Source organism: Haliotis rubra, unplaced genomic scaffold (genome assembly GCF_003918875.1).
Source record: "Haliotis rubra isolate DU_JTF1 unplaced genomic scaffold, ASM391887v1 Scf541, whole genome shotgun sequence".
Classification (NCBI taxonomy): domain Eukaryota; kingdom Metazoa; phylum Mollusca; class Gastropoda; order Lepetellida; family Haliotidae; genus Haliotis; species Haliotis rubra.
In genome coordinates, this window is record NW_025767237.1 from 149,308 (window position 1) to 167,675 (window position 18,368).

Sequence of the window (18,368 nt, forward strand, 5' to 3'; positions counted from 1 at the left end):
CCTCAGAAACAGATTCCTCTTGGCATACAGGTTTTGAAAGCAAAAGGGTCAAATATTTTCCTTGGTTTAACAATATTTAAAGGGGCACTGATCCAGAGCAATTTCCGTGGACTGGTTGTTGCTTTTGTTATTGTTTTTCTCCCGTGAGTACCCGGATGATATCCCAGAATTCATGACCCTAAGTGCGACCTGGTGTATGTTGTCTGTCTCATCACACTTCACGGCAAAAAAATGATTCTGTTGAATGCTATAACAAATGAATAAAAACAAAATCCAGATATTAAACTTAAAACAGACTAAAGTTATAGCAACAATATCAAGCTATTACCTTGTTCGGGGCATGTATCCATCAATATCCACATAAAGGAATGAGATGCCATTCATCTGCAGCTGACAAAGAATCCTGTTCTATGTCATGTGTCTTGTAACAGTCTAATATGCGAAAAAGTGATCTATTGTTTCAGAGTTTTCACATTGGTGTATAGTCCCATTGGTCATTTAAGCATTTGCTGTGTACTTAGTTAAAAACTGTATATACCTATGTACCTTAGTAAAATTTCAGATTTTTTTAGCAATGGCAAAGTGGGGCTGTTTAGTTTACGGATTCAAATACATCAAATATGTGTTTTTGATATAACATAGGTAATAGACATCATTTTTTCACATGATTAAATATCAAGGTTAAAAACACAGAAATAGGATCCAATTGGATCAGTCACTACACCATCTTAGCATTTGAAAATATGAAAAAGCCTACACTGCTGGGATACTTTATTAAAACCAGACAAGAACTACCGGGGATATTTTTAAATAACGGCATCTGATGGGCATGCACCCTTCCTAATTTCCGACTGATTAGGTTGAAGAAATTCTGCCAAGGTGGACAGTAGCCCAGCCCCTGTGTCCGTCACGGCCGTAGGAGCAGGGGCTGACCAGTTTGCAGCTAGGTTTCATAATTAGACTGTTGACTGGAAACATTAATCGCACTGGATCAGTGCCCCTTTTATTGCTGGAATATTGCTAAAAGCGGTGTAAAACTAAACTCAGTCAGTCAGTCAGTGCCCCTTTAACAGAGCTGCAGTTAAACAGCCTTTGTGTCGAATTTGAACAATATATCCATACCATGTTAACCATAGTTTTTATCATTGATTGCCAATCACCAACAACTCTGACCTGTTTCAGGTGGGAATGCAGAGCTTGTTCGAACATGGGGGAGCAATGGACGTTCAGCAATGCAAACAACTCATTTTGCATTTGCGTTTGGTGGAGTTATCTCCCCTCTTATGACCCAGCCCTTCCTGTCACCATTACGAGATGAGACCAACGCTACAACAGCTCCACCTGGTGTTGGGCTTAGTGGGATGAATATCACAGTCACCTCAGCATATAATATATCTTCAAATTCAACATTGGCCCCGACTGAGGAGAAACAAACAACAATAGTATTTTACGCTTATATAATTTCTGCTGTATTGACTACATTCTTTGCTTTTCCATTTTTAATATCATATTGTCGTGAAAAATCTCAAACAAAGAAGCGAACAGCAGGGGAGGATACTTCCGAGCCCCAAAGTATATCACGTCCTGTGTTCGTCTTCACGATCGCAATGATCTGTGTGACATACATGCTGTACTGTGCAGTTGAGGACAGTTTCGCAGCATACTTGGTGACCTTTGTTGTGAAGCATCTACGTTGGAGCAAGTCTAGAGGAACAGAATTAACATCAGCATATTGGGCATCATTTGCTGGCGGGCGATTCCTCGGCATCTTTTTCGTAAAATTTATCACTCCCGTCAAGTTGCTATTTATATGCTGTTTTTCTCTAATAGCATCACTTGTGGCTTTTCTGTTTTGTGCACAGTACGATATCACAATAGGCATTTGGATCAGCTCGGTCACAACAGGACTCTCAATGTCTGTATTCTTCCCGACAGGGTTGACGTGGACAGAGGAAGAGCTGTTAAATATGTCGGGGAGAGTTGCATCTGCCATTTTGATAGCTTCATCTTCGGGAACGATGGCTAACCCCATAATACTGGGATATCTGATGAATGAGCACAGTCTCATGTGGTATGCATATCTCCTCACGGTCGAAAGTATTGCATGTCTCCTCATGTTCATCATCCTTCTCATCTACGCTCGCACGTTCCTGAAAAAGAGGAAACAAAGTGCTGTAATAACAATAGAACTAAAAGCCAATGGTCCGTCATCTCAGGTTGAAGAAAAATTTCTGTAAGCATATCAAAATGTGAACCTGTTTATGAAATGTCTAAATCCGAGGCTATACACAAGACTGAAGCTTTGCCACTGTTGCTCTTCCTCTTATCAGTATCTGCCTTAATATGCATTTTGTCAGCTCAGAAAGGTGGGGGTTGTTCTAAGAAACAGAGACAAATAGAACATTTTCAGTGATCAAGCAGTAAAAAGGTTTTTTAACCATTCTGCACAGTAAAATCATGAGTAACAGACACAAGAAAATTTGATTGTATGTATATGTTGAACTTACAGGAGCTTGCTTACATAAAATACTTACATTGGTTTAGAAGTTGGTGAGGGGTCACCTATTGTAGCAGAGTGCTTAATACAGGAAACAGGGTATATTGAATATATCAGACATGTACTTATAAGGGAGGTCAAGGTCATCTTTGCCAGAGTTATAGGCATTAGGGATGCATTTGTAATACATTGTATCTTAGGTATCACAAGGTCCATTTTCATTTGTAAATTTCAGCGTGAAAAAACAAATGTGCAATAATCAATATTCAGTGAGAATGTTCCATATTTGGTCATGGTGTTAATCAATACCCCACTCTGTAGAACTGTTTTCTTCACAGTCAACGCAATGAATAACGAGTTATAATAACCAAGATGTTCAATTTGAATTGTTGTAATGAATCGACACTGTCCGGGTTATTTATTACTATGTTCAGCACCTACAAGCCCAGTGTTACAAGCCTGACTATGTGTTTTGTTACATACTGTTTCCCTGAAGATGTGTTTTGTTACATACTGTTTCCCTGAAGATGTGTTTTGTTACATACTGTTTCCCTGAAGATGTGTTTTGTTACATACTGTTTCCCTGAAGATGTGTTTTGTTACATACTGTTTCCCTGAAGATGTGTTTCGTTACATACTGTTTCTCTGAAGATGTGATTTGTTACATACTATATTCCTGAACACAGTTCAGAATACATATGGAGGCACGCTATTTCCTTGATAACTTTGTTAACATTGATTCATTTACATGAATTCTGTTATTTGGAATATCAAATATCGATGTGGCTTTTGTTTTTGTTGATTTATATTTTATTTGTTGAAGAAGGAAATATTTTGTTCCAAGGGTTAGGTTTCCATGGAAACTATTTTTAAGTGTTGTGTTTGAATGTCTATGAGACAGATGATTTACCACTATATCGCCTAGTTGAGTCTCCAGGTCTAGCACTTCAGTCAACCTTGGATCCTTGACCATATCAACATTATAATCATCGAGCCAACATTGACATAAGGGAAAGGGGAGATAACTGATATTCAAAGCAACCACCAGTTTTAATCGACATGAAAACATCCTTCCCATCAAAAGGTTTTAGAAGGCTTTTGTTTAAGAGTCTGTCAGTTTTTCAATGTTGAACATCTCGATCATACATCTCGATAATACTCCATGAGACTGGCCACCATGGTGTTGATATTGCCTCACTCAACACTGAGGCAGGTTTGTAACTTGCAGTCTGCATGGTACATTCAACATAGCATCGTAGCCAATCAAATTGCAGCTGAAATCAAGGGCAGGTAATTTGAGAGTATGAGAACCATAGAGGAATGGATCCAAGGGTTAGTGAAGGTTTACTGCAGTGCCAGCCCGGAAGGAAATACGTTTTTGCCAAATGTGTTTGGTAATCTCGGTGAAATTTAATCCATAAAATTGTCAGCTTTAACATATTTTACATGCAATATTTTTATGTCTGGTTCTATTGAAATCAAACTTGGCCTTTCGTTGATTTTATCATCTTCCTTCCAAAAGATCACAAATGTTAACAGAAATACCAACTTTTAGAAAAGTTTTGATTTCTTTGTTTATCACATAAAGATCAAACTAGAGGGGAATGGAGTTTAACCTGTAACTCATATATGAACAATCTTTTTCCTTGACTTCAAGTTTTAGCTGATTGGAAGTAAAGTGCTTTTCAGTTTTCACATTTTTCACATTTGATTTCTTTTGGAATGGATGTATTTGTCAATCGAGTCATAGAAAATCTCTTACCGAACGATACTGTTGCTTTAAAACATTTGGTTCACAATTTAATTGCTGCATGGTTTTATTGTATGCATTTCTGGTTGTTGTTGCCATGTTTATACACTGGCAACATTGTACCCCACACTTGGTGGGGTGTTATGTATAAATGATACTAAGTAATTTTGTTTTTAGTATGTACGCAGTACTGTTGATCATATCTGATAGCAAATACTACTATCTAGTCAAGATTTGTCACACTCTTCTGACGAGATTATTTACCAGTTACCAACTGATATTTATTGTGTTTTTTCAGAGCAAACCAAAATAGACTCTTGACCTATGAACCAATCTGTAAATTGTGTAAGATCAAAAGAATTCCACTTTGTACTGAACAAAACCCCAATCACCACCAAACACCAACGAGTGAGCTACAGTGCCCATTTCTCTTACTTGCAGGTCCTGAATATATGTCTACAGATTTGCTGAGTTGGCAAAACTCCGAGCAAACAACAGAGCAACAGACCCTCCCTTTACTTTACGTATTCGGATAAACATTGATTCATTTCAACTCATTTCAGCAGGGTACATGGTTAATAGTTATTGTTCTTTAACTTAATTTGAGTAGTTTACATTTTCAACAAGTACATATATGCATATACATATCCAAGTATTCTGATAATTGTCTTAAGAATACTCCATGGCAAGAAAGGGCTATATTCAAAATGACATTCCCAAACACTACACTGAGTAGATTCAAGCACGCACATAACCCAGCATCCTCGATAATCTCCAGGGTATACGTTACGATCACGCATCCACCCTGGATGCATCCACGGCTTGGCCCGATGATTTTATTACCTCCCTTGGTTGGCTTTCTATCCAATCAGGTGTCTACGCTGGGAAGTTGAGCGTACCAATCACAACTCACTTTTGCTTCTTAAATTATTTAACCGTTTAAACTTGTCAATTTGTCTGCATGATTTCCCCAAAAATTTCCCCGAACAAACCTTCGCAGCTGCGACCGCTATCTTTGTTGATAGGCAAGCTCGGATGTAACGGCGGCTTAGCTGATTGGCTACTGTGAGAATGCAGCGCGCCAGCAAAGGGAGGTAATATAATAATCGGGCAAAAGTGAGTTGTGATTGGTACGCTCAACTTCCCAGCGTAGACACCTGATTGGTTAAAAAGCCAACCAAGGGAGGTAATAGAATCATCGGGCCAAGCCGTGGATGCATCAAGGGTATAGTGGAGAGTGATCGTAACGTATACCCTGGAGATTATCGAGGATGATAACCCAGAACTTCCTTCAGAACATGCACTGGAGAGGAACACGTGACTTCCAGTTGTTCTGGTTAAAGTTGTAATCACACTGAAGTCTGCTCGCTCAAGGTTTATGATGAACAACTCCAAAAGATAAATTTCAGACATGGCACCCTAAAAGGAATATAGATGATGCACAACCAGAACATAGGTGCCAAAGACAGACAGAAAAACAAGACTATTGCACTGTCTCCCTTCACACTGTCATGTGACTTAGTCCTTTCCTATGTTTGTGAGTTTTGAAACAATTGTTACATCTACGTTCATCCAACATTTTCCATAAGAATGAATGAAGAGGTGCATTGTGGGTTCTTAATGGACTGATGAATCACACAGCCAAGTGCTATGTGAAACCTTTTTCAATACATAAAACATGAAATGTCTGCCTCCTTACATGGAGTCCTATCAGAGGTTGTAATTTTCTGTCCTAAGAATGAATGGTTGACCATATCCCACAGTGATTCACTGAGGATACAAATGTTGAGAATGTACATCTTGCTTTGTGTCTGCAGTGTGTCTTTTTGCATTGGAATATTTTTAGATCAATAAAATATTGAATGTTTGTCTCCATTTACTCTAATCATTAATAACTTTATGACCTGGTACAAGATGACATTGCAGGGATTTACGGGACGCAAATTCCTGCGTCCTATACACATAAAAATTGACAATGGACGCAACAAAATTTATAAGCGCATCCATGGGAACGCAGAAAAGTCCAAATACTTTTGTAAAAATTCCAATCAAGTAACAATAAGTTATCACTGAGTTTGCTGCTAGCTGGGTTATGGTATCATTTGCAATGATATTTCAGCAACGTCACATGCCAGCGACAGGTTATAACTGTATAATGGTTATTGTACTTACATCATTAAAAGGTTATAACAGTATAATGGTTATTGTACTTACATCATTAAAAGGTTATAACATTATAATGGTATATTATAGTCACATCCGTGTCAGGTATAACAGTCAGGTATAACAGTATAATGGTATATTATAGTCACATCCGTGTCAAGTATAATGGTATGTTATAGTCACATCCGTGTCAAGTATAACAGTATAATGGTATATTATAGTCACATCCGTGTCAAGTATAACAGTATAATGGTATATTATAGTCACACATCAAGTATAATGGTATATTATAGTATAACAGTATAATGGTATATTATAGTCACATCTGTGTCAAGTATAATGGTATATTATAGTCACATCCGTGTCAAGTATAATGGTATATTATAGTCACATCCGTGTCAAGTATAACAGTATAATGGTATATTATAGTCACATCCGTGTCAAGTATAATGGTATATTATAGTCACATCCGTGTCAAGTATAATGGTATATTATAGTCACATCCATGTCAGGTATAACAGTATAATCCATATTATAGTCACATCCAGTATAATGGTATATTATAGTCACATCCATGTATAACAGTATAATGGTATCACAACAGTATAATGGTATATTATAGTCACATCCATGGTATATATGGTGTCACACCCATGTCAAGTATAACAGTATAATGGTATATTATAGTCACATCCATGTCAGGTATAACAGTATAATGGTATATTATAGTCACATCCGTGTCAGGTATAACAGTATAATGGTATATTTAGTCACATCCGTGTCAGGTATAACAGTATAATGGTATATTTAGTCACATCCAGTATAACAGTATATTATATTATAAGTCACATCCATGTCAAGTATAAACAGTATAATGGTATATTATAGTCACATCCATGTCAAGGTATAACAGTATAATGGTATATTATAGTCACAGTCCATGTCACAAGTATAACAGTATAATGGTATATTATAGTCACATCCATGTCAGGTATAACAGTATAATGGTATATTATAGTCACATCCATGTCAGGTATAACAGTATAATGGTATATTATAGTCACATCCATGTCAGGTATAACAGTATAATGGTATATTATAGTCACATCCATGTCAGGTATAACAGTATAATGGTATATTATAGTCACATCCATGTCAAGTATAACAGTATAATGGTATATTATAGTCACACCCATGTCAAGTATAACAGTATAATGGTATATTATAGTATCAGGTATAACAAGTATAATGGTATATTATAGTCATCAAGTATAACAGTATAATGGTATATTATAGTCACACCCATGTCAAGTATAACAGTATAATGGTATATTATAGTAATGGTATAATGGTATATTATAGTCACACCCATGTCAAGTATAACAGTATAATGGTATATTATAGTCACACCCATGTCAAGTATAACAGTATAATGGTATATTATAGTCACACCCATGTCAAGTATAACAGTATAATGGTATATTATAGTCACACCCATGTCCATATCATGGTATTAACACCCATGTATAATGGTATATTATAGTCACACCCATGTCAAGTAGTAGTATAATGGTATATTATAGTCACATAACAGTATAATGGTATATTATAGTATATATATAATGGTATAATGGTATTATAGTCACATCCATGTCAAGTATAACAGTATAATGGTATATTATAGTCACATCCATGTCAAGTATAACAGTATAATGGTATATTATAGTCACACCCATGTCAAGTATAACAGTATAATGGTATATTATAGTCACATCCATGTCAAGTATAACAGTATAATGGTATATTATAGTCACACCCATGTCAAGTATAACAGTATAATGGTATATTATAGTTACATCACTGCCAGGTATAACAGTATAATGGTATATTATAGTCACACCCATGTCAAGTATAACAGTATAAAGGGGTATTATACTTACATCACTGCCAGGTTATAACAGTAAAATGGTCTGTTGTAGATAATCCACTATAACAGTTTGAGCGGCGACAGCTTGATGGCAGCATCCCTCACAGAACTGGATATGTCCTCACCAATTGGGGACCTGTAGAGCAGAATGTATACTGACAAGCAGGTCAACCACTGGTTAATAGGGGACATGAACAATTCAGTCGTTTTTCAAGTGAAAAATTGGAACAATCTGTTTCAACAGTATAACATATTTTTTAGATTATCGCTTTCGCTGGATAAGAAGTGAACTATTTTGTATTTCTTTCAAATGATGAACAGAATGCCTGAAAGTTCACAATGTTAAAGGTATTGTTAGTCACACCCGTGAGTGTGGTAATGGCACATCAAGGACCAAATCAACAGATCCTGAAATGGTTAAGGGAAGTAACTCTAAAGCACAGTGCCTCCACATCCATGTACTAACATATACTGAGGGAAAAATAGGGATCACATGAAAGCACAAGTGTTCCTTTAATTTTTCCAAGGTTTCTTCACAAGCTTTGTATCGGATAGCTTATGAAGAAACCTGGACAAAATAAAGGAACACTTGTGCTCTCATGTGATCCCTTATTTTGTCCCTCGGTATATTTGTACTGCTACAGAAGTCACCTTACTTGGGCTGGAAGTCGACAGCTTCAGGATCGGCTGCTGAGAAATTCTTTCCACAAAGTAGTTTCTCCATGCCATTCCTAACAATACACAGAAACCTGGCTTTACAGCATCAGTGTACAGAAATAGTAGGAATATGCTGATCAGGTGTTACACAAACTGGCTTTACAGCATCAGTGTACAGAAATAGTAGGCATATGCTGATCAGGTGTTACACATTCTGATCAAGTGCTACACATTTTGATCAAGTGCTACACATTCTGATCAAGTGCTACACATTCTGATCAAGTGCTACATATTCTTGATCAAATGCTACATATTCTGATCAAGTGCTACACATTCTGATCAAGTGCTACATATTCTGATCAAGTGCTACATATTCTAATCAAATGCTACATATTCTGAACAAGTGCTACATATTCTAATCAAATGCTACATATTCTGAACAAGTGCTACATATTCTGATCAAATGCTACATATTCTGATCAAGTGCTACATATTCTGATCAAATGCTACACATTCTGAACAAATGCTACATATTCTGATCAAGTGCTACATATTCTAATCAACTGATACATATTCTGATACACATTCTGATCAAGTGCTACACATATTCTGAACAAGTGCTACACATTCTAATCAACTGATACATATTCTGATCAAGTGCTACACATATTCTGAACAAGCTACATTCTGATACATATTCTGAACAAGTGCTACACATATTCTGATCAAGTGCTACATACTAATTCTGATCAAGTGCTAAACACATTCTGAACAAGTGCTACATATTCTAATCAACTGATACATATTCTGATCAAGTGCTACACATATTCTGAACAAGTGCTACATATTCTAATCAACTGATACATATTCTGATCAAGTGCTACACATATTCTGATCAAGTGCTACACATTCTGATCAAGTGCTACACATTCTGATCAAGTGCTACACATTCTGATCAAGTGCTACATATTCTGATCAAGTGTTTTCATACTTTGGTTTATCACCCAGCCTCTATCTTTCAAAACTTTGGACTAAACTCTAAGAAATCATATATCCTAAGGAACCACAATAAGACATGATTTGATCCCATTTCTCTAATAAGATAGTTTTCATCCATTTCTTTACTATTTTGACCAATGACACTATTGTTCTAAAAGAAATCTAAAGCAGTTATAGGCGGTCATATACTTTCTGTGAAGGTGTCACAATACCTCCACAATACCTCCACATAACTCCATCACACCATTACACCATTGTTTGTACACATAAAAGGCAGAAGAGCTGTATTGAGTTCTAGGTAATCATTCCACCACTGTTGAGGTAGATGAGCTGTGAGGAGCTCTAGTGCCACCTACCAGGCAATCATTACACCATTGTCAGTACACAGACGAGGCGGTGGACAGATGAGCTGTGTGGAGTACATGTCACACACCTTCTGGAGCCCCGATCTGATGAACTGATTGCTTCCCACCCCTCCAGACACAACCTACAACATAGCAATTGTACATGACAACGACTCAACTCCAGGGTTGAGGGAATAGCTCCGAGTTCAGGTCCAGGTTTGTGGTTGATAGAGTGAGCATCACACCATCAGGTTATTGTTGCAGGGCATGGAGTCATCCCACAGATGACATCCTTACCTTGTCAGCTTGCTGATGGGGTTAACCTCCTTGGCCATGTGGACAAGGCATCCGACTTTGGATCAGAAGGTCCGTGGTTCGAATCCAAGCATGGGACTCAGAAATCTTATGTTTGCTACACTGGCGCTCAACGTGGGCTAAACGCATTCATATTATATTTGAGCAAAATACGTCTCAGTACCCTGCTCTGCAGCTCGGGAGGAGCCTGTTGACAGGGGAGTATGTAGCAGGGCGTGAAGTAATCCCATAGATGACATCCATAGACAAGAGTTAACCTCTTTGGTCATGTGGACAAGGCGTCTGACTTCAGACCTGAAGGTCTGTGGTTCAAATACCAGCACAGCACTCAGAAATTTAAGCATGAGACAAACATGAATGCTACTTTGAGTATGTGATTGTGCCAAATACTGAAGTGATTTATTTCATTTGAGAATATACTAGTATGTTTTTATGACACAAAAGTAAACATTAAAGCTGTATTGTTGTGTGCTGGCCATGAAACAGTGGCTGGGAGCACGCATGTCGCTGTAGAAGTTCAATCATCTTGAATGTGACATTAAGTCATGTTTCACCTGCCATCTAGCCATCTATATATATATATTGCCACAGTTCTCCAGGAGGCACCACAATATCAATTTGTACCATGCCCTGGTGGCGGTCCCTTTGATCTTACCCGTGGTCTATCTAATAGTTACACCACGGCTTGAAGTGACCTTTGACCACGATTTGAAGTAACCTTTGACCACGACTTGAAGTAACCTTTGACCGCGGCTATCTGATTGGCTCACTACAGGTTAGCAAGCCATGCCTACTGTTCCCACACATAAAACAGTCTCCCTTTGACCGCTGCTATCTGATTGGCCCACTACAGGTTAGCAGACCACGCCTACTGTTCCCACACATAAAACAGTCTCAATGTAAACCCCTTGTAGTAGTTACTTCAATCTAAAACGAGAGCTCGTGTGTACATCATAATTTATTATGACCTGAGTAAAGTGTTTAGTTGTAAAGTTCAGGAAACGTTGCACTTTCGTCTGTGTTAGATACTGACAACTGAGTCAACATAGGCGGATCCGGAGGGACGACGCGATACCTGCGCACACACACACACACACACTTTTGTGCTGTGCTGAAAGTTTGTTAAATGACCATTGAAACTCAGGTCAAAATGAAGTGTGCACCCCTCCTTTTCTCAATAATGTGCACCCCGTCTCAAAAAGCTGTATAGGCCCCTCGTCAACCCATCTAACACGGCCGATTGAGTTTTCATAACCTCAGCAGCTTGCGAAAAAAAATGTGTCTTCGATTGTATCATCCCATTCCAGTCTATTATTGTCAACTTCGTCAATTTTTTTGTGACCATGTAAGGTCTATAGCACTCATGACTTGACATCGCTGGTTGTGACACAGAATGATTTCAAATTCAAACATCCCGCACAGATTTTGAAAACACACAATGTGGGCATGGTACAAAGCAGTTACGCTATCCAATCACTCGAGGTTTGTCCACATAGACGATGGGCGAGCCGGTGTTGATTGACAGCTGAATATTGTGTCTCGGGCTACGCCCTTGACATGTTCAGCTGTCAATGAACACTGGCTCGCCCATCGTCTATCTGGACAAACCTCTCGTTTTTAGACAGCGTAACTACTACATGCATGCCGTTAATATATTAATCAGGCTTTTCTTTCAAGGACCTGTTGAGTCCATGAGAGAAAGTGAAGGAAAACCATCAAAGCTCAAAAGAATCACAAACATTATCACAAACAATTTCACAGCATCCACAGTTAACCGCTACAAACTATTGTAAGATACATCAGATCTAGAACTTCACAATACACCTTGGGGTACAGTTTTATATATCCTTACCAGGGTCTTGTGTTTCGGCAGCAGGCCACTCAACTCACAGAACAACAGTGACCTCTGAACCCGCCGTGCCAAGTGCTTCAAGACTCCATACTGGAAAGAGGCACAGATGTCTGCTGCGTTGGGTAAAATATCATCTCTGGACACACCTAAACAAACACGTCACTAGTTCGTCAGTGTATAGAATACAGGCGTCAGATGTCTGCTGCGTTGGGTAAAATATCATCTCGGGACACACCTAAACAAACACGTCACTAGTTCGTCAGTGTATAGAATACAGGCGTCCCAAAGGTCTCAAACACAACAGTCATGGTCTCCAAACTGATGTGTTGTTGGAGATAAAAATGTCAGGGATCTATTTGACCTGACCAAAGGCTGATATCTCAAGAAAATGTTCCGAAATTGGAGTTGACAGTGTGATACTTGCTGAAGGTGGCACAACATCACTGATAAGATAAACACTCAAAAGGAAGAAATAAATAATTTCACACTATTAAATGCAATGTTAAAATAGAACTGATAAAACAGCTATGAAATTATTTTCAGACCTGCAAAGTCGATTTCAACCACAGCTACAAGTGTTTCTTTCCTCATGGATATTGTTGCAAATTCCAGCTACATGGTTCCATTGGATACACTTTCTCTTGTGTTCAATATACAAGAAGCTCTCACAAATTATTTTTTGCCTAATTATTTTCTCGTACTCAATGACCAATCAATGCACCTCACTGAATGCTGGCTCAGCATAGAGCTATACTCATCAAACCCGCAATACGACTGAATCGGACGTCTGTTGTATATTAAGCATCAGTATGACAAGATGCCAGGGGAGGTAAATCTTACTACTTCAAGATATTCTGGTTGTGTATATAAAGGCATGCAAAAGCCTAATCTTTGCTCGTTTGTTGTTGAATGCCACACTCAGCAATATTACAGCTATATGGCGACAGTTTGTAAATAATCGAGTCTGGACCAGACAATCCAGTGATCAACATCATGAGCATCAGTCTACACAATTGGGATACGATGACATGTGTCAACCAAGTCAGCGAACCTGACCACCCAATCCTGTCAGTCGGCTTTTACGACAAGCATGGGTTGCTGAAGACCAATTCTAACCTGTATCTTCCTATTCTAAAAGCCTATTCTAGTTCGAAGATACAGTTCCTTGTTTCAGTCATAACAGAATGGTTTAAACTGATACCAATGTTTAGCAAGACTGAGTCCAGGGTGTTTCCCTGGGAGAACCAGAATGGCTCACCTTGCCTCTTCTCTTCATGTGCTATGATCCTCTTTGCCTGAGATTTCAGACCAGAAAAAGAGAAGTCGCAGGTCCGAACCTGTGTCAACATCAGAGGCAGGTCAAAGGATTTGGGGTCACCTTGACTAGCCATGGTTTCTATGGCAACACCACCGCTTACACTGGTGAATTGTGGAAGGTTTTTCAGGTTTAGTTGACGAGCAATCTGTAATTAAAAAGGTGATAGTTTCACTCAAACTGCTCTGGCAGATTACTGCATCTGCATCCCTGACCGAAAATACATGACAGATTGAGTGTATGTTTCTGTAAAGTAACAAGTACTCCAACGTTATCGGTAATCAAAATCTGGGAATGTTTTACCTCCAAATATTATGTTCGGCAGGTCTTTGGTCTAACAAAATCTTGAAATTCAAAACTAGATCTGATCTCTGAGGTCAGTTAACATTTTGAACCGTTACATTAGCAGAATTCTGGAGAAATCACAAAGTGATTCAGTTTATATTTACCACTTTTATGAAATATTCAAACACAGGTAGTGTTCCAGCACAAATATCATTAATAACACAGAAATGAGATTTAGAAGGATGGTGGTGTAGCCTAGTGGTTAATGCGTTCGCTTGTCACGCCAAAGGTCCAGATTCAAGTCCATGTGCAGCCCATTTCTGAATTCCACCACCACCATATTGCTGGATTACAGTATTAGTCTGCTAACAGAGACATAAATACAAACTCACTATCATCCACTCAGATTTAGAAATCATGACATGAATCCTATTTGATCCATCTCGGTTCTATGCTAAAACATAAGACAGCTGTAACACTAAGATCATTCATTGGAAGAGAGCTCTGTGTTGTCACTCAGCTGGAGCAATGTCCACCATTACATTGGCGGATGTCTTGATGTTTCTTTGTTTCCTGCTATATTTCAGCATATTTCACAACATCCTGTAAATAACTGCATCAGACAAACGGGAACCTCCCCTGCTGTTGGGATTAGAACAATCAAACACGTCTTCCATCGTTGTATGTTTTGTTGTTTAACACTGCACGCAGCACTCCATAAATACTTCAGTCAGGACCTGACAATCCAATGATTGACATTTGCCCACAGATCTCCAGGACAGGGATACAATGGATGCATTAACCAGAGAGGTTGACCATCCCATCGTGAGCGACGCCCACCTTGTCAAAGGCCTCCCCTGGAGCATCGTCCAGACTCTCTCCCAGCAACACGAAGTCTGCAACATCCCTCGCCACTGTGAGGAGGCAGTGTCCGCCACTGATCAGCAACACTAGGAAGGGGAAGTCCACTCTGTAATGGAACACTGAGGTCAACCGAGGTCAACTGAGGTCAGAGTAAAACCCCTATGTTTGTAAACTTTTCGCCAACATATAACTTCTTTATTGAAGAACAGATAATCAGGCATGGTGCAATTATCTGCCGTTTTGGAAACAAATGCAAAAACTTCAATTTCCAATCAAATATCATAAAATCACCAGCAATTTTTATTAACTTACAAACATTTGTGAATGGACATTTCTGTTTCTTCAAGATATGACCGGCAAAGTGAATGACAGTATACCTGCTACATGCATAGATTTCATTCCAAGAGATTTTTAATTTTTTTTATTTTAACGTTTTTATTTCCCAGTACATGCTTACATGACATTATAATTATGAATAGATGTTCACATATACAAACATAAATAGATAGTATTTACAGGTTTGGCATAGGGCCAAAAGATCATTCCAAGAGATTGTCGAGTTACCTGTCGGTCATTCTGGCTGTGAGAGCATGTGCCTGCATATGATGGATCGGTATCAACGGTTTCCTGGAACAAAATGATGGTTGCCTCTAACAGTGTTCTCTGATTTCCAAAATATCACAAATATGGAATTATAGTTTGGCCTGTCATTCCTCAAAACATATTTGAATATTTTAACAATTACTTGTCATGTGACTCATCTCTCATCTAATTGAAAAGCCATGTATTGTGTGAACTTCACAAATGTTAAGATGCTTCCAGACATTTTGGTTCTGTGACAGAATAGTCTCCTATTCCAGACCACCCTTCACCCCAAAGACATCTAAATATTGCAACTTGTACCTCTGCCCACAGCTGAATGTCATCAGAAAGATTGTAATACAATCACAGCATTGTAAACTACAGTTCTATATACTATCAATATTCTGACATTCATTTCAAGAAATCAGTATAGCATACACATTTACATAACATCTACATATTTATCATCTAAGACAGGCTATCTTAGGAGATATCACTCAGGGGAGTACTGCAGACCACTGTGATGTCATCCATTGCAATGACATCACAATCAAATGACATCACATGCCTCCCTGCCACTGAAGCCGATTAGGTGTACTGATTATATAATAATAATACTGACAAATTTTATACAGCGCTAAATCCAACCACTAAGTGGGTGCTCAAAGCGCTAAAATGCATTATATGCATCCAACATTTTCATGAAAACCACAGATCAGTTTAAAACATATATACAGTATCACCTGATCATAAATCAAATCTAACATTTTCAAACATGAATCATATAATAAATGTAGATCTACCCTGACAGCCTGACTAGAGATTTGGCATGGTCCAACCCGACCTTCAGACATAGTGCCAGCCCCGGTTCCACCGTCACAGCAACAGCGTCCACATCCTAGACAGGTGTCAAAGGAGAGAAATCATTACAGTTGGTTGCTAAATACCCAATGATTCCCATCTGCTACATGGTCAAGATACTTCACACAGTATTCAAAGTAATGTTCAGGAAGTGTTCCACAGAATGTAATATCTGATCAGTGAATATATACCTAGAAAATGACACACAAAAATGAACTGAACATAATGAACTAGGGACTGTATGGTTTGAAAACATTTTAACTGGTTTTATCTTGCTGAAACTATTTCATTAATACACATGTATTGTCAATGACATCAAAATATTCACAACATCTACAGTCCAGTACTGACTAATGGGACAGGGACAAGATTACAGGTAGATTACATCATTGATAGACTTGCAGTTTGTGGTCAGCATCTTTTTATAACTACAGTGAAACCATTAGATACTGTAAACCTTACTGAAATTACAGTGAAAATCAATAATATTAATTACACATTACGCATATGTTTTTTTTTCATATTTTAAAACCTATTAGAAATTTAATTTATCTGAATAAATGTGACTTGTTTGAATAGAACAGCTCTGAAGAAACTGTTCCAAACAAATATGATTGCAAGAAATATTTCTCTAATATGTATCGTGATGAAGCGATTGAAAATGACAAAATGAACATTTTTGTTTCATATGTTTGACAAGTTCATCAACTGAATTTTAGGATCAAAATGAAACACCACTCACATGCACTGTCATACTGGCTCGGCCCAAAGCTTCCTGTACAACTCCACTAATGCTCTCTACATGAAGGTTCCCCGAGCCACAGGAGGAAGAATACCACCAGCTCTACAAGTGTTTAAAAGTGGTTAAACATATACATGTATGACAGTCTACTATGGACTATTCTTTTAAGCACCAGTCACTATGTTCCAGTAATGCAATAAATACCTTATAGCTACATATACAATTAATAAACTCTGCAGGGGTGGAAATAACTTTACAATTGATAGTGTACTCCGGTACAGTGGCACATGTAAAGTCACTTGCCCTGACAATTTTTCCACTATACTGACCGTTTTCTTGCTGAATTTTTAAATAAACAACATAATTAACATTGGAAAGTCAACTGGACACCAGTACAGTGTGATATACAAATTTGCTTGCCCGACAGTAAAAAACACCGGACTCGGACGTCAGGCAATGGGTTATTTCCACCCCTGCTCTGTACAAGTGTTTAAGAGACACTATATGATAAATGAAAAAACTAAAAACTAAATACAATTCACACCCAGAAAAAAAATACAAAATGGACTTATCACACTAGTATTATCACACTGACTTATAGCCTGTAGTTGCCCTTTAACATTGGTATGAATACACAATTATGAAGTTCTCTGATAATAATAAACACTTAAACAGAAACATAAATTGACATTCTATCTACTTTAATATCAATAACAATTTTAAAAAATTAATGCTGTAATTATGTACAATTCATTTTTTTTCAAATTATTCCGTACTCCACATGTATTTTGATTTGGGAATTTAAGGCCTCCCCAAGAACACGACCTCTGTTATCAACGACAGCTGCACCGGTGTCATCGCAGCTTGTTTCGATGCCAAGGACAGTTTTCTTTGAAGTAAAATATGTCGAAAAAGCTGAGAGATTGTGTGTATTTGATTCATTATTCCCTGTCAATCTTAGACAACTTGAGATGCGTCGTTGACAACATCGGCTGACATGCCTCATGGGCGCAGACATCTTTGTTTTCCCACAATGCATCCCGTCGAGAACCGACAGGAGAAAATAGACAAAATAATCACGTTTACACTCTCGTTTTCTGGTCAATATATTTAGTAATAATTTCCGAGACGAATACAATTTGTATGTAGTATCATTTGTAGGTTTCATAAACCATTATATTTTGTTGTTGTTACACTTAAAAGAAACGTATTTGG

At 38.0% G+C, this 18,368-nt stretch overlaps 2 protein-coding genes across 6 annotated transcripts in view; one reads left to right on the top strand and one right to left on the bottom strand.

Moving 5' to 3' along the window:
* The window catches only part of LOC124253475 (sodium-dependent glucose transporter 1A-like), a 13,905-nt gene extending 8,941 nt beyond the window's left edge, over nt 1–4,964 (top strand). For all 4 annotated transcript variants that reach the window (XM_046687263.1, XM_046687260.1, XM_046687262.1 and 1 more), the window contains exon 4: nt 1,183–4,964. In XM_046687263.1, coding sequence (XP_046543219.1) covers nt 1,183–2,237 — 1,055 coding nt within the window. In that variant the 3' untranslated portion in view covers nt 2,238–4,964. The remainder of the gene's footprint in view (nt 1–1,182) is intronic.
* LOC124253477 (probable tRNA N6-adenosine threonylcarbamoyltransferase, mitochondrial) lies at nt 1,446–18,343 on the bottom strand. Of its 2 annotated transcripts, none has more exons than XM_046687264.1 (11): nt 17,979–18,343; nt 17,154–17,255; nt 16,354–16,448; nt 15,533–15,595; nt 14,945–15,074; nt 13,763–13,967; nt 12,505–12,650; nt 10,350–10,480; nt 8,994–9,068; nt 8,351–8,473; nt 1,446–2,150 (listed from the first exon to the last, which is right to left on the bottom strand). In XM_046687264.1, exons 1-10 carry the CDS (start codon nt 18,093–18,095, stop codon nt 8,398–8,400), a joined length of 1,140 nt encoding a protein of 379 aa, XP_046543220.1. In that variant the 5' UTR covers nt 18,096–18,343; the 3' UTR covers nt 1,446–2,150; nt 8,351–8,397. The 2 variants fall into 2 exon arrangements, with proteins under 2 accessions (XP_046543220.1, XP_046543221.1); XM_046687265.1 differs by having other exon boundaries at nt 17,930–18,336.
* Nucleotides 18,344–18,368: the final 25 nt, after the last annotated feature.